Source organism: Lepisosteus platostomus, chromosome 14, assembly GCF_059453375.1.
Source record: "Lepisosteus platostomus isolate fLepPlt1 chromosome 14, fLepPlt1.hap1, whole genome shotgun sequence".
Taxonomy (NCBI): Eukaryota; Metazoa; Chordata; class Actinopteri; order Semionotiformes; family Lepisosteidae; genus Lepisosteus; species Lepisosteus platostomus.
Genome location: NC_142624.1, coordinates 32256853 through 32278509, shown reverse-complemented (window position 1 = coordinate 32278509; position 21657 = coordinate 32256853). Strand labels below are relative to the sequence as shown.

The following is a 21657-nucleotide window of genomic DNA, read 5'->3' as shown; positions in this document are numbered from 1 at the left end:
TGCATCCAGGACTGTGGTAAAAATGATCAGAGGATGGTAATAAGCCTTTAACTCCAAATATTACAATATTAGTTGTGTGTAAATTCTGTAGGCTGTGCTTTCATCCTGTAAGGAGGAACTGTTGGACTGATAGATGTCAAGACGTTTGCTCTATTTCATGTCAAAGACAGCTGGGAGTGCCTTCCCCCGGAGAAAACTAATGAGATTTGTGAATGGGAACAGATTTGAAATCTGGCCAAATTGAAGACAGCAATTAGGTTTGCGGCAGGAGGAGTATTTGTTACAGTGAAAAGCAGCTCTCCACTGGCAGCATGTAATGTATGGGTGTGTGAAATAAGCCCTAAGGCAACTGTGAAGCTTTCTTGACTGTTTAGGTGACAGTACTACTGGACAGTGTTGGAGAGCACAAGCAAGTGATGACAGTTACAGCTAATTAATCGTTTCGATGTAAACTAATTGCTTGTTTAGGTCAAATAAGCATATATTCTCTTGGCTGTCAGAATCTGAGCACAGTGGGCACTGTCTACATTACTGCAGGCATTCTCATGTAGAATTCCTCTTTTGTAGTGGATTGTAGCTCACTCACAAGTTGCAGTGTCCGCATTGTGGAACTATTGTGCATATTAAAATGATCAAAATCACCTTAAAGCTCCATATTCTGAAGTATTTTCTTGCATATTATTTCTAGACAGTGTACTCTACCACAAATATGATAAAGTAACAAGTAATAGGTCTATTCCATGCTGAAAAAAAGAAGAAAGAGAACACAACGTTTCGGCCGTGGAGCCTTCTTCAGGTGTGACTTCAGTACTTCTTCAAACTGCTATGATAAAGTAGTTTAAAAGGGCAAATGTTAATCTTTTAAATTCTATTAATTATGTCCTTAGCATTGATCATAGTCCTAATTCCTCTCTTAATACTCATTGTAATGAGTATCGAGCCTTTTTTAAAAACGTTTAAATGGCTAAGGTCTTCATTTTAGAACATTGCAATTTTGGGTTGTTTCAGATTTGAACAGAGCATGGAAGAAGAAAAATACTTAAACACATATGAGCATTGTGTTAAAGTGTGGAGCTGCGCATGTTAAAAGTGTTTGATATAACCCTGCCCAACCACCTAACCCTTCTCCGATCTCTTCCCAGGGACAGAAAATCTTTCTGTGTTGCAGCATGTTTGAGACAGTCACATTCGGCCCTGCTTTGATTAAGAAGGATGTCACCGTGTTATTGATTCCCCGGCCATCGATCGGCTATTTTTATGTGTCTGCCTCTGTGATAAACTTATATCTCCACCATGCAATGGCATTAAATACTATACACAGCTAATTTATAATTACCTCAGCCAAAGCGCTTCCCTTCCCGAAGAGTTAACCCTTTTGAGACCATATTTTATTTTCTGGCTCAGCTGAGTTTAATTACCTTGAACACAACTGTGTTTCTACCAGAGCCTTTAATAAGAAAGGGGCAAACGTGGAACCATGTGATGTGAATGTTTTTATTTCACAGTAGTGAAGTGAAGTTTTGCATAATTCAAGACTTCCCCATTGCTCAAGCCTCCTAGATATAACTTTAAATCATTAAAGAAGCAGTCTGACTTGAAAAAGTGCAATATTAAGAATCTTTGCCAAATGTGTTGCTTATTTTAAAGAGTGGATCTACCAATCTTTTACCTTAGTATGTTTTTTCTTAACACAATAAAATGTTTTGTATCTTTTACCAGCTGAATAGATTTGAAATGAATTAACTTTTTTACTAACTCAAATTATACACTTTATGTAAAGGTGCTAATCGTGCGCAACGCATCTACATTGGAAGTCAGTAAACAAATACGTAACAGAGTGTGAACTGTTTAATGTGAAGTAGCTAAGCAATTAGATTAGGCACTATTTTATGTTCTCAGGAATCGTAAGGATCCTTATGTTTGTAGGGACAGCTTAATATCTCACATGCTTCCCCACATCAGAATGACTCCTCCGGTCAGTGCAGGGTCATTCTACTTGTAGCAGGAAGTGAGGCAAAACTAATCCCGATTGGCAGAGAATGGATCTGTTTACACTGTGGGGATTAGAAGCGGATTAACACTATCACTACATAGGATCAGGATGAATGTTGCAAACAGGGCCAGTTCTCAGGCTGTACAAACTCCACACACTGAATAAAACAACACTGTTGCTCCATACAATATTGGTAAACATCCCTGTTTTGAGATGGGCATTGTGGACATACTCTATACCTGCAGTTCCAAAACACAATAAAGGGAACTGCTTCTTTGTCTCTCTCTCTTCCAGGCACGCTCATTAATAAAAATGCGCCAGTCTGCCTTAAAACATAAGGTGATGAAGTGTTCGTTTTAACACGTCTGTTCTATTTGCGTGAAGAGCACTGATTGTCCTGTTTTGGTTTGTAAACTACTTTGAAAAAGCATTCACCCCTTCCAGTGATGTTCCATTTTGTTGAGTTACAGATTATGCATGCGCATTTTTCCAGGCAAAAATCTGCGATCAGAACTTGAATGCTCAAGATGAAGGGGTATTATGGGGAAGAGGTCATCAGCAAATATTCTTACAAGGAGGGGCAGCTTGCGGCTTGTGCTGTGTATTCCTAACATGTCAGAGTAGAAGAGCCGAGCATCGCCAGCTCCTCTGTTCTGTCGTGCTGCTGTGCTGGAGCGTGGGCGCTCTTGCTCGGCTTCGGCACAGCACGCTGATGGCTTGTGCCGCCGTGTCGTTGGCAGGGAGGAGCGGGAGCGCTGGATCAGGGCCAAGTACGAGCAAAAACTCTTCCTGGCACCGCTGGCGTGTGCCGACCTGCCGCTGGGGCAGCAGCTGCTGAGGGCGTCTGCCGAGGAGGACCTGCGCGCCGTGGTGCTGCTGCTGGCCCACGGCACCCGGGACGAGGTCAACGAGACCTGCGGGGAGGGCGACGGGCGCACGGCTCTGCACCTGGCCTGCCGCAAGGGCAACGTGGTCCTGGCCCAGCTCCTGATATGGGTAAGAGCCTCCTGCCCACAGCTGGAGAGCGGGGTTTCTCCCGCCATTAGCCGGAAAGAGCAGAGTTGCAGATTGCGGGAGTGGGCGATTCTCGTTATACATAGTTCTCTATTTACACCGCAGGTGTGTTCCTGAAATGTGCAGCGTAACACAAAACCTGTGAATTGAAAAGCTCATTTCCTGTAAGAATGCATGTAAACAAGGCAAACTGGACCCACTCCCAACCTAAGGGATATACTACCACATGTAATAATTCCCGTTATATAGGCGTACTAAACCTCATTCTTAAACTAAGCGTTGGTTGACAGTTATTAGATAGATAGATAATACTTTATTAATCCCCTAGGGAAATTGATGTGTTACAGCAGTCCAGCCCAAGACAAGCAAAAACAGACATCAGAATAGTTATAAAACAAAATGACAACAAAATAAATAAAAATAAATACATAGGTGTGTGCAAAATGTGATGATCATAGTCACTGTAAAAACAATAAAATATGTGCAAAATGTGCATAGGTTTATACAGACTGTTTGTCCAAAAAGTACAGTGGAGCAAACATGCTGTCCATAGACGAGCAAATGAAGGGCTAACAGTCCTAGCCTAGTGCAGCGTTATACACCCTGACAGCTGCCGGGAGGAAAGACCTGCGGAAACGTCTTTCATGTAATTTTTATTAGTTTCATGTAAAGTATGAAGAGAAGACTTGTTAATGGTGGGGGTTGAATGTATGGAAAACAGAAGTGTCACAAGTCCATAGACATATCCGGACTCAACAGTTATTTTCGGTTCTTTATTCTCAATGATCCTTTCTCATCAATAACATTCTCAATCATTTTTTCTTGTTTTTTGCTGAGTATTCATTCTAGTCTGTTTAATGGCTAATTAATAAATGATTAATCACATTTTTTAAATTAAACTAGGGATTATGTAAGGTTTTTTGTTTTTAAAAATGACTAAGGATGTTTTATTAACATCGCATTTAATTTATTCACAGTAGTTTACTTTTACAATTGTATTAATTTTTGGGGGTTTTATACAGCGTGAACATAGGGTACGGACTTTAACCATTTTGAAGTTGGATTTAGTAAGACCTGAGATAATGGGAGGTGAACAGTGTGCTGGAAACACTGAGTCAAAGATTCTCTAGCTGTCTGTCGCCCAGCGCTCAATTGTTACGAACTCTTCATCAAATTAACTGTTGCCGAAAAGAGTTAAAAGTGTGAACTAATTCATCATAATTAAGAAAAACTGTGTATTTTTAAGGCGTGTTTAACCAAATATGAGCAACTTTTGTTTTTTGTCAATTGTTTATATTGACATACATTTGGAATGCTGTTGAGGTTCCTAAGTGCTGGTGATAATATCTGTGGAACTCGTGAAATGTGTGTGTAGCCACAGTGATCTTAAACTCGATCTTAATGGCTATTTTCTGATTGAGAATTACTCTCTTCTTTTCTCTCCCCGGTGCTACAGTACGGCGTGGACGTGATGGCGCGGGATACCCACGGAAACACAGCCCTGGCTTACGCCCGCCAGGCAGGCAGCCAGGAGTGTGTCGACACGCTACTACAGTACGGCTGTCCCGATGAGCGCTTCACGTTGATGGCCACCCCCAACCTGTCCCGCAAGAACAACAACCGCAACAATAGCTGCAGCAGTAGTGGGGGGAGGATGCCCACAATCATCTGAGCTCGGGAAGTCTCGCCGCCACCTGGAGGAGACCTCCGGTACTGCAGTGAGCAGTTTTCTCTCCCGCAACATGAATCTGTTTATTATCTGTCTCTAAACAAATATTTTAAAGAAAACCTGCAACACAAAAGCTTGCTGGAGAAGATTCAGAGGTTGAGGTTGGAACCACTACTAAGACACTTGTTTCTCAAGGACACTAGCAGGTCTCCTGTTTCCACGGGAGTATTAGCCTACACTCATGATTATTGACATTGTTATTTTAAGTCCCGCTTTAGCTTGGCTAAGATGGGAAGACTCCACTCCTCTCACAGGCACAGAGCTACAACCTGAGAAACTTTTGGGAGAGACATCACTCCTTTTCGCCTCTTCACTCACTCCCTTGCTAGCTGCTCTCCACACACATTCTGTAATGGAGAGCAACGCCGTGATTCAAGACCAGAAAGGGACAGAAGCCTCAGTTTGTCGTCTTGGAGTGCCTCGAACACGACAAAGATAAGCTGTGCTCTGGGAAAGCCAGCTTCGTTACACTCATTTAGGCGAGTCTGCTCTCTCCGTCTCTTCTCTTCAACGGCGCGCTTCTCGTCTTTAACCCCTGGGGTTCACGCAGGAGTGGGGTCCCGCTTGGAAGCCAAGGGGCACGGAGCCAGGCCTCTCGCTGGAATATCTGGATTCTTACTTTCTGAGCAAGTCACTACCCGTCTCATCCAAGGCAAGCAGAGCGGCAACAGGCATGTACATAAGTGAAGGAGGACAAGATTGTATAATAAATATAAGAGCAGAAGCAAAGCCACAAGTAGCATTTAGAATAAGGTGCTTTTAAAAAGTACCCCCTTTTTTCAGGAGCAGCTTTCATTGAGAGTTGCTGCTGTTTCATTCCTTTTATATTAGCATTTCCAGCTAATTTTTTTTATTTCCCCCTTTGCCCTTTGTCAGGTATTTCAGTTTTGTATTTATTGACGAGAAAAGACAAACCACATCATTGTTTTCACCAACTGTTGTGATTATTTGATTAAATTATGCAATTTCCTTTGTGTTTTGTGTTTTTTGATGAGCAAAAAAAAAAATGTGAAAAAATATTTTGGTATAAAACGTTGAGGAAATTGGAAATATCCATTCCATTTCATAGCTGAAGTGAGAATGCATGCGTTTAACTTTATTTTTTTGTTTGTTTTTTAATAACAACAAAAGGCAATTGTTCATTGCAACAGCATTTTCTTTATGTATGCAGTGCTGGACCAATGGGTGTATTTGGAAGTTCTGCAAAAGTAAAAAAATACCATATTTTTCTGTATCATACAGCTCAATTATATTAAGCTGTTGCAAGGTTTAGGGGCCAGAAACCATACATTAGCAAAGACATATTTAAACTGTTAAATGGTCGACTTTTGAAATTGGACCCACACCAGTATGGCAGGAGAGATGGTGTGGTAACCGGTATGAAAAAAGAGAAAGTGGTTCCTCATCATGACAGTATTTTTAAATAAATCAAAGGGATTTATGTTTTTCTTTTCCCAATTATTGTACCGAATTTTGACTTTTTGGTTTTGACACCACGGTATTTTTAAGTCTAATCTCTTCACAAAAATCAGTAATTCTCTGCTGTAAACATTAACTCAGTAGGTGTTTGGGAACTCATAGGTAAAATCAATATTCCAGAAGAATTCCTTATCGATTTAATTTTGTTTCTAGCAGTCAAAACTGATTCCCTTATTGTGAACAGGTGTCATAGCATTGCATGACTGAAGGCTCCATTATGAGTTAGAAGTCAGGGAGATGCTTAAAAAGTACCTCAGTGATCGGTTGGCCTCTCCATTTGCAAACACCTTAATACACTACCGACCTGCAAGCGCCACCCAGACGAAGGCAGTTAGTCCCTGTGAAACCTGAGCTCCTCATGGCACAACCCTGGCTCACCCAAGCCTTCACTTGGTCTGCTGGGCTAGTGAAGTTCCCCTGGGCCTCTCCGTGTACAGAGATGGGAGAAGGCTTAGTTTTTCCCAAATGAGACATTGCATCCTAAGCTTTTTTGTTATTCTCAGTATTATCGTAGATTTTGAAAGCAGCATGTACTGTGACAGAATATAAAAGTATTTTGTGGGGGTCTCAGTGGAGACCTTTCCTTTAAAATGATTGACGAATACCTATGCAAGTTGCGATGTGTGATTTTCGACAGCTGCATTAAGGTGCTGAAACAGTTTTCTCATGCTTTGGCTGCTGAAATGTTATGTAGTGGGAATCAGATTAATTTTCATTTTCTCAACTAATTAAGTGCTAAATATTTATTGATTCCATCACCTCAAATTTCAGAAGACATTGCAATAAAACTAATGTTGACCTGGAAGCAGAGCATGGGATAAGAGCATGGCCAGTCATTCTGTGGCATCCTATTAACATTAGCAGCTGTTTCTGCTTAGCGAGTTCCTTTTTCATTCGGCCAGTCTCCCACTCTGTCCCCTAAACCAGTTTCTGCTATCAAGGAAAGGGCTTTTCTGGTTCCAGGATCCTGTTCTGTAAATATTTTTGTAAACTTTTTTTGGTGGTATTGTAATTTATAAAAAAAAAAGAAGAAGGAAAACTGTACATAATTGTTCTTTTAGACCATTTGATTTCTAAGGGAAAAATAAACTAAAATGTGTTTTGTGGTGACTTTGAAAACCATTTGAATAGGTCTGAAAACTCTGCAAGTAGCTATAGTAATAAAACCACTGAGAAACGAGTGTGATTAGAATTGCCCAGGCCAAGACATTCCTGTTGCCCCTGTTTATCCAGACTTTTTCTTTCTCCTGAGCGGGACTGTGTCTCTTATCTCTTTGTAATGCCGCTACTGGTTCCTCCGAGCTCTAGGTACAAATCTGAAAGGGCATGGCCAGGGGCAATTGTTAGAGGTTGTTCTGCCTTTTGTTGGTCACTTTTAGGTATTTTCACAAAGATACTAATGAACTGCATGGCTTTCCTGCTGCTTCCTGGAATGCTTTGTTGAAGGAAAAATTGAGCACCATGCCAAAAAGAGTCCTGGGCTCTTCAGGTTACACTCTGTGTCTGAGCTGTCTCTGCACGCTGAGAGTCCAAGTTCTGCCCTGCCCTGTCAGTCTGTAGCACAACCCCATGCAGCCAGTATCCTGAGGCTTGCTTCACGAGCTGTCGTGACAACTTGCAGACATCCTATTGATTTGGAGTTTATGAAGGGTCATTTTTTAAGCATCTGCCACTGTGTTGTGATGTCTCTTCAAAATTAGAAATCAATTTATTCGTTTTCTTCAGGGTTGCAAATGATGTTCAAATGACTTCGATGCCGAGTTTTTAATGTAATTTCATATTTGTACACGAGGACAGAGCAAATTGTGTTAATAGTATGCAATTAAGCATGACTAAAGGCCAGTGAATAGGAGCTGTTAATACTTCTTTAATAATTTAATTGAATCACTTGTTTTATTTTTCAACCACCCAAGTGTTAACCAAGTGTTTTCTGCAAAAAGTCTGCATAGTCTGAAAGCCTTGATTGGGACAGTCCTTCACCTTCCTTCTTATTTGTCTTTTTTTCAAATACTGTAGGACAGGAAGTTGTGCAGTATGCAGAATGGCTTCAGCACTAATCATTGAATCACTTACAGCAGGTATTATTGCATTCTCATCATCATGAAGAAAATAAGTCATGTTGCACACAGATATTACTGCTGGAGAGCGCTTGGAAACTTGAAATGGTCTTAAACCATTCTTTTACAGATACAAATGTGTAATATCAGGCCTTGTCTATACTTTATTTTTGTATAGACCTAGACATTTTTGTATTTTGTACAGACAGTTTTATTTTATATATTTTGAGTAATCAAAAGGAATGTTTTAAAGTACACAAAGCAACCTGCCACAGATAATGTTCCCATGCTTGGTAAACCAAGCAATGGGAAGACGACACGTGTTTTTCTTGTCCACATTTCTGGTTACAAGATGCTTCTTTCGGACAGCTCTTCTCCATCAGGTCTCAGAAAGCTGGTTTCACTGTACTTTTTCTTTCTTTCTTACCAGGCTGTGCTTCAGTAGACATAGCAGAAGCTGTTACGTCATCTGGTTTGGTTGGCATTCTGTTCGGAAGAGTGTAGAAGTATGGAGTGGAAATTCGGAATATGAACTAAGGAATAAAAAAGTTTAGAAATCATTACAGGTAGCAGTTTATATATATCACAACCTTTTAGTAACAATGGAAGAAAAGCTGAAAATTAAGTCGAAACCATTTGTTTCACAAGTTAGAAGTAATGTTTTTACGTTCACATTTGTCTAAAATAGTACACAAAATGTCTGATGCAACTGAAAAGTGTGTGTGTTGGAAAGAATGTGAAATATCAGACACCCTTATCCATATAAGGTAGTTACTGGAAGTGTTTTCATCTGCATTGAGAAGACATCTAAGGGGTTTGTATTGGGTGATACAAGCCTTTTGAAGTAACTGCTTCTGTTATGAAGGTGGGCACAGGAGGATTCGGTACCTTTCTGTCCAGTAAAAGCCAGTCCATAAGAAAGTAACACTTGAAATCAAGAGAGAACTTTTTTTTAAATGAATAGTAGAGCATTTTGTGAAAAGACAGTTTCCTCTTTTATTCTGTGCAAGACTAGATGTCCCACTATGGAGATTTTTCTAGACGGGTGTCATAGATGGTTTCGTGAGCTGGTACAGAAATAATGATGTAAGTAAATGAATATGGTGGCTCAGGGCAAGAAAGCTGAAACCAAATGCTGCATTAAACTTGCCTCTACCCCTGTGATAAAATAAGTATGGCTCATGGTTACCATTTAAAGGGTGAGTAGTCTAACTTCTGTACAGTTGTACACATTAAGGGAATTATGGACATTTGATATTCATGCATTATAGACATTCATACTATAATGCAACCTTTCCTCGACTTTGTCTTACAACTATTATTTTCGGAATCATGGACATAAAATAGTTTTTTGTTTTCTGTGAACAAAGATCCACATGGTTCTGCGTAGACTGCTTGTAATATAACTAATTGCTGATGCAGCACTGCTATTTTATTACTAAATGCAACCACTTCAAAGCCTGACTGTCTTTGGAGATTTCAGCAATTCCTTTTATTGCAGAAATCATAGCTGTCTTAAAAATAAAACATGCAGGAATTTCCTGGGCATTAGTAAATTTGAACTGGTTTAAATCCTTGATTTTTGGTAAACGTATGTTTTTTCGGACATGTTTTTTGTGTCTGGGCACATTATGAATAAAATCACTACATCACTTTCTAACACGTTAGTGCACCTTTGAAGATGTTCATAGAGAGCTGTAAATTCCAAATTATCTGTGCAAAATGATACCGAATCTTTTTTAATTTTATCATTTGATAAGAGATTGACATACTATAAGATCAAAGACACTCCCTTCACAAATGTGACAGACTTTGAACAGGCCTAATGTATAGTGAGTTTTGTTTTCCTTTACAAATTGCGCTAGACAGTTGTTGTGCAGGATGTTAGAAGTGCATTGCCCCTTGAACTTGCTTCCAGTCCAGGGCTTTTTAATCTTAAATCGTTTTCTCTTTAGAATAATACTGCCCTAACATCCTGGTTAATACAGTATATTCTGTTTTCAGCTACTGCTAAAAACTCAATGCATAAGAAAACATTTTGTCTTAACATAAAAATGTTATTCACCTCTGACAGGCACGGGCGGGAAATTCATTAACGAAGTAAAAAACACTATATTGGGATGAGAGGGACAATAAAATATTTATATGTACAGAAAAATCGTACCATGTTGTTTACAATGGAGTCCCTGTGTCATTGGTTTCCTCTGGCTTGCAAAGTCTGCTCACAGACACTCCACACAGCTTGTCATTGCATGTACATAGATGTAAAGAATTATTAAAGAAACGCAGTTGATATTATGATTTTATGTTGTTTTGTTACATGATTTTTGGTTTATTGATTTTTTTAATTACCTCATTTTTGTCAAATGTTCATGTTGTACATCAGTTCAGATTATAATACATTATTTATGTTTGTATTGTAACAAAACAATGAATTTCCTTTGGCTCCAATTTTGTATTACTCAGTTACAATTTAGTATGTCAATTATTATTATTGTCATTGTTGTTATTGTTATAATATTGAGTTTGTGTCAGCTGTACAGTACTTTGTTGAAAACCGAAGCCTAATACAGAGAGAGTCATATACTGTAATGTGTCTCTTTTCAATAAAGAAAATAATGCTTCTTAATGTGTCTGTGTTTGGTGGGGGGGAGGGGGGGTCTTTTTAGGAAATTTTGCTAGGCAGAGGACAACAGTATCATTCCTGGAAGAAAAGCATCAGCTGTTCACTACTGCTGGGATTTTAGGTGTAACTTAAAACTTCTGTCAATCAGTGGAGCATTAGAAACTCAGAGATGGGAAGAGGCCATTTTGTCCATTTAGCTCATTTGGTTGCCGATTGGTGATTGATCCGAAGGTCTTGTCCAGACATTTTTTGAAAGAAAACAAGGTATCGGCGTCAATAACATGGCTGGATAGCTTGTTCCAGAGCCTCACAGTCCTTTTGTGTAAAATTGTGCCTCTTGTTCTTAGTATTAAATGCATTTTTGTCACAGTTTCCATGTGATACTGAATCCATTGAGCTGTCCTTGTCAATGCTGTTGATTCTGATTTTTCATTTAGACAATTAGGCCCAATTGCTCAGCTCTAAAAAGGTTCTGTTAAATATATACAGTTTACTTCTTTTAGCTTGTCTGGTCACGGTTTTTTAGACAGATTCCAGTGCAGCAGTATGTTTTTTTTTAATGCTGTAACCAAATTCTACACAATTTTAAATTTTGTTAGGATGTTCTTTTTAATTGTTTTATAAAGTGCTGTGTTTCTCCTTATTTTGTAGCTAATTAGACCAGTTGGGCAAATGATTTCTACCTTTTTAATCTACTCATAGAATAAATCTACATCTTCGTGTTTCAAGAAGTACTTCTTTAAACCTTTGTCGTGCATTTTCTACAGATTTCTCTTAAATTTTGTCTCAGTCCTCCATACTCTGGTTTCCTTCAGTTTGTTTTGGACAAAGTTAAAAAGTGTTATTTTTGCTTCACAGTCAAGAAACTTGTATTTGTGATCATGAGATTAATATGTATAATAATTACAATATGTTTATGAGTAATTCCATGCATGTATTTGATTATATTAGCACAAAAGCATACTTTGTGTTCAGCCCAGTGATTTCAAGTGATGGTAAGTATTGGGACACATTCAAAGTAAATTTCCAAATGTAAAAATAAGTATTTGCATGCATATCCCTTTGCCACAACGAACCACATGACCCTTTGAACTCTATAAAATCTTTTTGTAATCTTTTAAATGTTTTTCTGCAGCCACGTTGACTTTTTGCCTATTCCTGGAGTATTCTTACGTCAGTTTTGTTCTTCAGCATACGAAGCGCATGCTCTATTTTATGTAAATCTGTAGATCACCTGGGCTAATCTAATATTTTGCTCCTTTTTTCTCCTAATGAACTTCTTGTTTGCTGTGGCTGAATCTGTTATGTCATTGATATATGGTGAAAGTGCCCTTCAATATGTGTGGAAGTATTTTCTTTTACTTATCCCTACAAAATAATTCTATCCCTGTACATCTGAGAATTCTTAAATAAAGACAGGTGATCCTATTCTTAAGTGTCAGCCATAATTAACTGATAACTGATATGATATTAGTAGTTTAAGGCGATGTTTTCAGAATTTTATCGATGTGACTTAAAAAGAATATAAACTGATCAGCCAGGTCTTTCTTTTAAAAGATCAATTAAGTTAAAGTACTTGCTCCAAATGTCCCACATCATTAATGCTGCATCGAAAAAAGTGCTCAGAACTAGATGTCTCATGGACACATACTGTATCTGGACTGGTGTCCCATGCAAGATACATTGCTTGCTGGAATAGGCTCCATCTCCCCTCTGACCCTGTATTGGACAGAGCAGTTAAAATTTCTATTCCAAAAGATGGGGTGGTGCGTAACTTCATTGAAATATTCAGCATCCAGCTTCCTCTGTTTGGCCAGTCTGCAGCATGGAGATGAAGGCATTAGAGAAGGGTGTCTGCAGAGAGGAGACTTTAATGGGATAATGCCAGTGTAATCTCTGTTTATCCTTTGTAATTCCAGACTGGAGCAAAAGAAGGGGGCAGGAGCCTGCAGAGGGGCTGAAGGGGGTGAGCGAGGGACTGGGGGTCAGTTTCACAAAGCACAGAGCAGCGCCGGACAATGGGACACTGGGGCTGAATGAAGTCGATTCAATAAAGGGATTAGAGTCTCTGGGCAGGAAAAAGAGCAGTTCAGGGACAGAAGTTTGTGAGTAAAACCCCCAGCTAGAGAGTGGTACCTGTGTCTCACAGCAAGTTTCGATCAGAAGAGACAGTTTCAAGCAGAGTACTTCCTACTTGGCTTTTCTTACCAAGAACATTACAACTAAGCACTTGCTGTACCCATGCCCTTCTTTCCCCACTAAACCTATGATATACACCGTAGGCATTTTTTTCCCCACAGTGAAACAAACACACACATCAAATGGTGACCTTCTTGAAAACAAACATTCAGAAGACTGATATTAGTGTCTTGCTCTTGCGCTCAACTTGTAAAGACCTCCAATCCAACCCAACTGCTCTGGCTACATGATTGGATTTTATTTGGAGCGGAGTGTGGAGAGAGCAGGGATCCTGTCAATTGGAGATCCTTTCAACCGCGGTCCATGACGGAGGAGAAGGCAACCGGAGGAGGAAAATGGGAGCAGGGAGAGCTGCAAGGTGAGCTTTTAGAGATGCATACAGCCAGGGTAGTTTAAGTGTGAAGAAAAATAAACAGCAATAGGATGTCATTGCTGTGAGCCGAGCTGAGTCGGTCTGACTTGCCCATGCGTGGAAATATATACAGCTATTTAAAATGCTTGGAAACAAAATACAAAGTTATTGTAAACCACAAAATTAAAGGTATAACTGAACCTTTGGTGATCTTTTAGAATGGTTCTATAGATGTGGCTGTACTGGCATGTAGAAAGCAATGCTTACTTTGTGCCTTTCAATCATCTGATTGTCCACAATCAACACTTCTATAATAAGTTATTTTTAAATGTATTTAGTACTCTGTGGTTTAACAAGGAACAACTCAAATGTAAGCATAAAATGAGCCCTCTGGATATGTCATTCCAGACAGCAATCTCTCTATGATACATTTAAATTTTTTTAAAGAAGCCTTGATAGATTCATAGCCGTGTTGGTGCCAAACGTCTGCATGCTTTTGTGTGTGCATGCTCATCAGTGATATTGCCCACTCTTTGTAAGGCAGGGTATTTTCACTGTTGACTTTAAACACCTTCAAGGCCTGTGATTTCAACCCAACAGGTTCACTGCTATGAAACGCACCTGACAGAGATTGTACTACAACGACTGCAGTGTCGAGGATGTTCAGTCATGATCTAAAAGACCCGGTCTTACAGCTCGGTGCAGGAAACCACACTTCCCCATCTGACCTTCTGCGTAGATCCAGTGAGAGGTGAGAGAGATTTTTTGTTTGAGGTTTCTGCATTTATTTTGTTCACACTGGGATGGGATGTATGAGATTAGCTGGGGTCAGAACTGAGACTGTTGCAGCGCCTTCACAAGAGCACAACGTGAAAGAAGGGCACTACTGAAAGGTTCTTAGTGGCACGAAAGTGATTATGAATGCAAGAAGGACCCCCAAATGAGGCATGAACTGGCAGATCAGGGTGTGTTAATAATTCAGACTAATTCAGGAGGACAGGAGCCCGGCAGGAGTGGTCGTTTGGTTGAATGTAATTCCAAAGATGCGGGCTCACCAAGCAAATCGCTGCCAGATTCATTTTATAAACCCAGCTTAGAAATGTACACCTCAATCTGTCCAGAGCCCCCTCTCCCAACATAAACAGTGTTGTGGTAATTAACCTGTGTTAGGCTTATGTAAAAAGTATAATCTGATGTTTCAAAATACCATTAAATAATCCTGAATCATGCTCTTTATGGACTTAGTCACTTAACACATTGAGCAGATGGTACAGAAGGTGGTCTTTTTAGTAACTCCGTGAGTGAAATCAGTCCGGGTCTTTTACTGGCTGATTTATTGGTACAATCCTCCAGTTTGAAATTTAGAGAGCTTTTTATGTTTTGATTAAATCTAATACTTGTGTCATAAGTTTCCATCTCTTCACTGGATTTTCTACCTTATCTGTGTACAGAATTGTTCAAACAGGTTTGCCTTCTTTCACACCGTTTTAGTCTTCTAGACAATGCGGATGCAATAGAAAAGACAAAACATAGTTCATAAATTAGAGAGGAAGTGCAGTAATGCAAAGATAAAATTGTGCAATGCACTAGTAAGACCTAATTTATAATATTGTGCACATTGTTGACACATTGGTTCAAGAAAAACAATCTCTTATTTTCTTACAGTAACCTGTATGTCATCTGTGTTTTTTCGTTTCTTTATTTGTGACATACTTCCACTTAACAATTGCAAGGCAACACCTGAAATAAGCCCAGGTAAGTACTTATTACCTATTATCACTAATTAATTGTTAATACATGTCCTACAAGTTTCAGTACGAAGACTTTTTTTATACATGTATTAGTTGTTTATTAATATTCAATAAGTTGTGTTTCAGTACTAAGGTACAAATTACATGCCTTATGTGTTATTTTTAAAACAAAGTGTTACCTGAAAATGGTGTGACAGCTCTGGAATGTATACAGAAGAGCAACTAGACACATTACTGAAGTTAAAGGAATGTTCTATGAAGCACTGTGGTGTTGAAGATTAACTTTGTCCTGAACATGGGCATTGAGCAGGTTTCCTAGAAAAGGCAGTACACATTATACCTTCAATAACTGAATTATTTTAATCTCGGACAGAAAACACTATGAGAGAACCTGATTCCATTATTCAAATACCTCAAAAGCACAACATCAACCCAGCAATCTTCTTCAAAATCAGCAGTGAAACACAAACCAGAAGACACGAGGGGGAATGCTGGGAAAATGCATTTAAAACCAATTCATTTTGTTACACAAAGGATTGTGGGAGTCTGGAACAAGATACCCAGACATGCTGTTTTATGGTTCCCAGTGTTTTAATTAGTAACTAAACAAGCAAGATGGCCTAAGAAGCTTCCTCCTGTTTGTCAACTTTCTTATGTTCTTATCCGTCTGTGTAACAGTTGTAATGAATGCAAACAATCTCTTTTCCCTGGGCTGATCGAAATAATTGCTTTTTTGTGAAATTATTCACAGGCAGGAAGTTTATGGCCATCCAGGATTCGCAGTTCAGATTTATGATCTGTTGGTAAAGTTATTGCAGCTGGCTCCTCTGAAGGCCTAAGCAGTGAATGAGAGCGCATTTAAGCTGTTGTCAAGGCCTCTCCACTAGAGTATAGGATTTTTGAATGTCTGGCCTGTCATTCTGCTAAGGGGTTGAAAATAAGAAAGAGCTTTGAAACATCTACTGCAGGCCTTTGTCAGGCTCTCAGTTGTTGGCAGAAAACTAATCTCAAATGAAGTACTAAATCTTTACACAACTCTAAAAACAAAAAAAGAAACATTGCTTGAAACATTTCACTATTGTAGTGAAAAATGTGCCATACATACAGTACACGTATATAAGTAGGAACTCCCAATAACCTAGCCAGTGAGTGTCATTCAGCAAACAAGCTAGAAACTACAGTGTGTGATCTTCACAACTTTCAGTCTTGTAAATGGACACAGGCTCAGCTTGGTTGTAATACTTGCATTTCTATCACACACGTAAGACAGTTCCCATGGAATCTGTGATAACACCTATGATTCAGGTAAAAAAAAATCACCAGTGTACATTAGACTTTGACATCTGATGTTCACCAGATACACATTTCATTATTTTTTTAACACACATGCAAGATTCTACAAAAGCTCCTTCAAAGAAACTGGATTAGGAACAGTCCTTTCCTTTGGTTTTTTTTTCTTCAAATTTATCATTTTTTCCCCACTCGGTTACATACTGGAAAATAGTAATTTATTTTTCTTTTTCAAATTCTTTGTATTTCTGTTAACAGTTCTACCTGTTCTGCCAGAAATGTGGATAGTATGTCTTTTTAATGCTGTAACACTTACAAACCTACTTGACATATTACTGATTCTAATAGACACATTTTCCACATTACTGATCTATAAAAATACAACCTAAATGGGGAGGGTTCTTTATAAGGGAAGTTAGACAAAAAATGTTATATGTGAAGCACAAGAGAGGAACATTTTTTAAAGGAGGTTAAACATCTGTAATGTCTGTAGACCAATATGGCTCAGAAAAACACAATTAACTTAAACTCATCTAAGGAACTTAGTTTAGCTGTTTCTGTCATGCAAATCAGTCTGATGCAGACACATCATGGTTTCTTATGGTATGCCCTTCAATATTGTATTATGCACATGGAATATTTTTGTATAGAATTTAAGCAGTGTTTTTTTGGGATACTTTCAAAAACTGTGGCCCAGCGTTATCTACCTCCAACTGAAAAAAAGGATGAAAACAGGTTATAAAATACTGTTTAAATAAATGCACAACCCATTTACCGCGCTTTCTTACTTGTATATAACAGCAGCTTGATCCTATTGTTCTGCTTTATAAATTACCTGTTTGTAGCTAAAACATTTTTTTCAGTAAACTACAGTATTTCCTAAAAATCTTTGACAGTACCAGCATCCGCTTGTATTCCATTGATCTAATCCAACAATAATAACAACAACAATATATGGCACATCAGCAAATTCGAACCTAACATCCTTGTGGAATTGTGAGAAACAGAGACTATGTTTGTGCGGCCCATTGGTATAAACTCTCCACGCACGTGCCAATAAGAATCTATTAAGGATTTGTTTGTTGGAGGGGAGGGGAACCAGAGGTTAGTCTAATGGTTGTCCGTGTGTGTGTACGCGTGTGTGTTGTGGGGGGTGAGTGTATTAATTTCAAGCTGCATTGTCAAGCCAGCGCCTATTAGGACAAGCTATTCTCCAGACTTCCCTTCCATCAGAATTAATCATTGGGAGTTAATTTGAAGCTCAGACAAGTTGCTGTTAATTTAGTGCAGGAGGGACATGGTAGAATGAAAAGCTGAGGTCCCAGCCAGGCCCCTCGGGTCTCATTTATCAGCCATCCGAGACGGCCTGGCTTGATTACAATTTGCAAAAAAATTCATTAGAGCCAGGACGATTGTCAGATATTTCTCTCTCTCACACACACACACCCCCCCCCACACACACATCTCTTTCTCTACATCCCCCCATCGCTTAATCGGACTCAATATTCGATCCCATGAATGCCGTAGTTAAAAAAATCCATAGTAATGATGCTGATCAGAATGTCAGAAACACCATGTCTCTGTGTTAATCCTTAACTAGTGCAGAAGAGAAGATGTTTTTTTTAACCCTCCCAGCTTTACACTGAAAAATACAGTAAATAAATTAAGACAGAATGAATCAATATATGCTTTTTGTGCATGTATTTATTTAATTTTTACGTATTGTCAAACAGATTTTACCAGTTTAATCAATTATAGTTATTTTAATTAATGGTACCATTGCAATCTAATTGATATAGAATTATTACTTCTTTAATAATAGTAATAATAATAAAAATAATAATAATAATGTGAGAATTTTAAAATAGTATGGGCAAGGGTGATAGCCAAAACTAATAGGGGAATCTGAAAATACAAATGAACATCAATCTCCCCTTGAGAGAAGAGGGATTGTGACGATGTGAGATCTAATTGTAGAGTCTGTGATTAGAGCTCATCTATTACCTTGACAAGAGAGCTCACCTAGGATGTGAGCTCTGCTCGTAAATCCTGGCTTTACAATAATTGACCATTTCTGTAGAAATCACTGGTTAGTATTTTGATTTAATAAAAAATAGAATAAAGGGTAATTCAAACAATTAAAACAGAATGTATTTTCATGAATATATTTAAGCATTAATGTGTATTAGCCTATGTAGCACAGAGATCTGGACAGAAAGAAATTATTAAAGTGATTTGTTTGTCTCATGACGGTATAAATGACAGGTTACAGAACTATATTTTAAAAGAGCCAAGTAGATTTAAGACCATTGTAAGCCAATGGAGTGTCCCAGTAACTTCTCTTTAAGATTCTATACAAGAACCCATTAGTGTAAACTCTTCAAACATGCACATATCACATCAGCAAGCTGTCTTACAATAAGATATACATCAAAAAGGAATCTTGTGTCTGAATCACAGTCTGTCTTGACCTGTTTCTTTCCTTCTGTAGTTTGTATGTGTGATATACAGTACGTATGAACTAAAACAATTAGTTTGGCCGTACAAACCAACATGAGCAGCATCGATGTTGCGCTAGAGAACACGAGTAACGACCCCCTCCCCCCTCCCAGATGTCATACATGTTGCAACTTATATCGTTTGTAAGAAATCCTGTGTACGATCATAGCGCAAATGCCCTTGGGGTTAAAACTATCACAAACAGGCAGCATACAACTGTCAGACAGGGCTGCCATCCAAGCTTGCACTCCTATAAAAAAAACACTGCTGCAGCATTAGAAACATTAGGGTTCAGGCAGCAAATATTCTTATTAGCGAACTGTTAAAGGCATGCTTGCGCTAACATTAGGGATGTTTACATTCATACATGTACAGATTAGCAATCCAATGGGATTCTTCGAGTGATCCCTGACAGACTAGTCAAATTAGTAATTACAGCCATCGCTACGTGTGCTTCTAATATTATATGTAAATTGGTCTAGCTCACACGATTGTGACCGGAAAATCCTAAAATACCATCTCATTTGAAATCAGTTTTGTCTAAGTGCTATTTGTATTTTGTAGCCAAGGATAACATGATAAAGAGTAGCTCATGCTTAATACACTAGTGATTTTACAGAGAACGTGATAAAAAAAATACATAGGTATTGCCAGCCAACTGATATTATTATACAGTAAATTCTTTTAAATCACAAGTCAGTGGTCGAACTATAAATGCCCCTTTTCAAAATGTTGTATTCATACTTGCGTTTCGTAAAGTATTTTTTAAATCCTTTGTTAAATCATTTAAACTAAAATACAGTACCAGCGTAGACAGTAAGAACATAAAAACGTAGCACCCTTGTTTTCTCTGTTTTTTAGGGTGACTGGTGACGTTTCAACTCAGACAACCAGTTTTTGAAAAGACAACTTTGTATGATGTAGATGAAGAGACATTGTGTTGACGATGTGGGCTTAGGTGTCAGTTCTAGTTGCTTTAGTTGGTTTTGTAGCTATACACTTACAGTTTTTCGTATTTCCATTTAATGTGTTTCCCATTTGAAAAAAGCACAAAGTTTATAAACGTAAAAATGACACTTGAAATGTTTGAAGTATTAGTTTTGATCAATATTCCTGTTTTAACAGACCTCGGCGCTTCCGATATTCATCACAGTATCTATTGAACTCTTTTTGAATTGAGTTTCATTACATAAAAACGAGGCCATTAATTAAAGTTTAACTTTAAACAAACGATTGCTTAGCTGTCTAGTTTATAAATAAAACTTTCCTACAGGTAGAGTGTACGTCGTTAGTACAGATCGTGAAATAAAACTAAATATTAGTATTAAAAATAAATATTTGCCGATATTTTTATGAATCCCGTTCCCTCCTTTCACCAACCATCGTTTTGAAAACATGAAAAGTAGGACTCGTTTAGTTTGAAACGTTAAAATGATTAGAGGATCCTTCAGAATGAAAAACGCTATGAAAACGCATTATTATTATTATTATTATTATTATTAAGGAATTTAAGGAAAATGAAACTGTTGTTCTCTGAACGTTGCTTTTATGAATCTAATCTTTGAAAACCCCACATATTATAAGGTCGTTTAACAGGAGTGAAAACGTTCGGAAAGTACAACAAGATAGTTGGCTCTTTTTTAATTTTATGTGTGGGGTGTGTTCTTCTTATTGCTGCTATTGATGATAACCCCCCAAATCGTCTTTGACCTCTTAAATGTCAGCGTCTCCTCACCTAGAATTTTCTAGATTTTAACTGTTGAGATCTTGCGACTAGGAGCCCATCTAGTTGGCCATGGCGAACGCATCTGGCGCGGGCAGGGTGTTGCTGTTGTCATGTTTCCATCATCCACCACGAGGGCGAGTGCAAGGTGAAACAGGAGATCAGCGCTGATAAAAGCACTCTTAATGATGACGTTTGACTGGGGCAAAATTAGTTGTCATCACGCTGTATGACCTTGAGTTTCATTTAACACGAGCAATATTACCCACCCCCTGTCACAACGTAAAGAGTGTCGTGGCAGACCAACTCTTCAGCACATCAAGGCGTGACGTTTGAATTTGTACTCGCCTTTATGCGACTAGGTCAGGTTGAATTCCTTGGGATGAAAGCAAACTATGACAGCAAAATAACTTCTCAGACCGTTTTTGAGAATTTCACCAGCCTTTATCTTAATGGTCCTAGCACATTTGTATACTTATAATCCAAAAAGAAAATGTAAATAATTAAGATTAATGGACTACACCTAAATTACTTACACGTTTTATGTGGTTTAAGCATTTCGCGTTTTCTATTAAAATCTTAACACCGATTTGACTTTCGTACAAAATATGGTATCATTCTTTAGCAGTGGTGTAGCTTATTGCGTACCTTTGTTGAATGGCTTAATTGTTTTAGAATTGTGCCGTGACTTTTGACTACTACTGATATACATAGATATTGATTAATTTGTTTAGAAATATTTTAAATATAAAGTTTTTCATTGAAGACACTTTCAATTTTTTAATACGTGCTTGAAATTAGTAAAAAAATGTACCTACAAGATAGGACTATAAGTATTGTGAGAAATTAGTGTGATAATTAGCTTAGTGAGAATTCAGGCATCAGTAAGCGCCTGTTGTAAATTTCTAGGTCTCTTTAAAAAAAAAATCAAGCTGACAAGATATA

General features: G+C 38.3%; 1 protein-coding gene across 6 annotated transcripts in view; it reads left to right on the top strand.

Annotated features, from left to right (window-relative positions):
• agap1 (ArfGAP with GTPase domain, ankyrin repeat and PH domain 1) overlaps positions 1 to 10896 on the top strand; it is a 153025-nt gene extending 142129 nt beyond the window's left edge. For all 6 annotated transcript variants that reach the window (XM_088605707.1, XM_088605706.1, XM_088605701.1 and 3 more), the window contains 2 exons: positions 2734 to 2989; positions 4464 to 10896. In XM_088605707.1, the coding sequence (XP_088461833.1) occupies positions 2734 to 2989; positions 4464 to 4679 (472 nt within the window). In that variant the 3' untranslated portion in view covers positions 4680 to 10896. The remainder of the gene's footprint in view (positions 1 to 2733; positions 2990 to 4463) is intronic.
• Positions 10897 to 21657: the final 10761 nt, after the last annotated feature.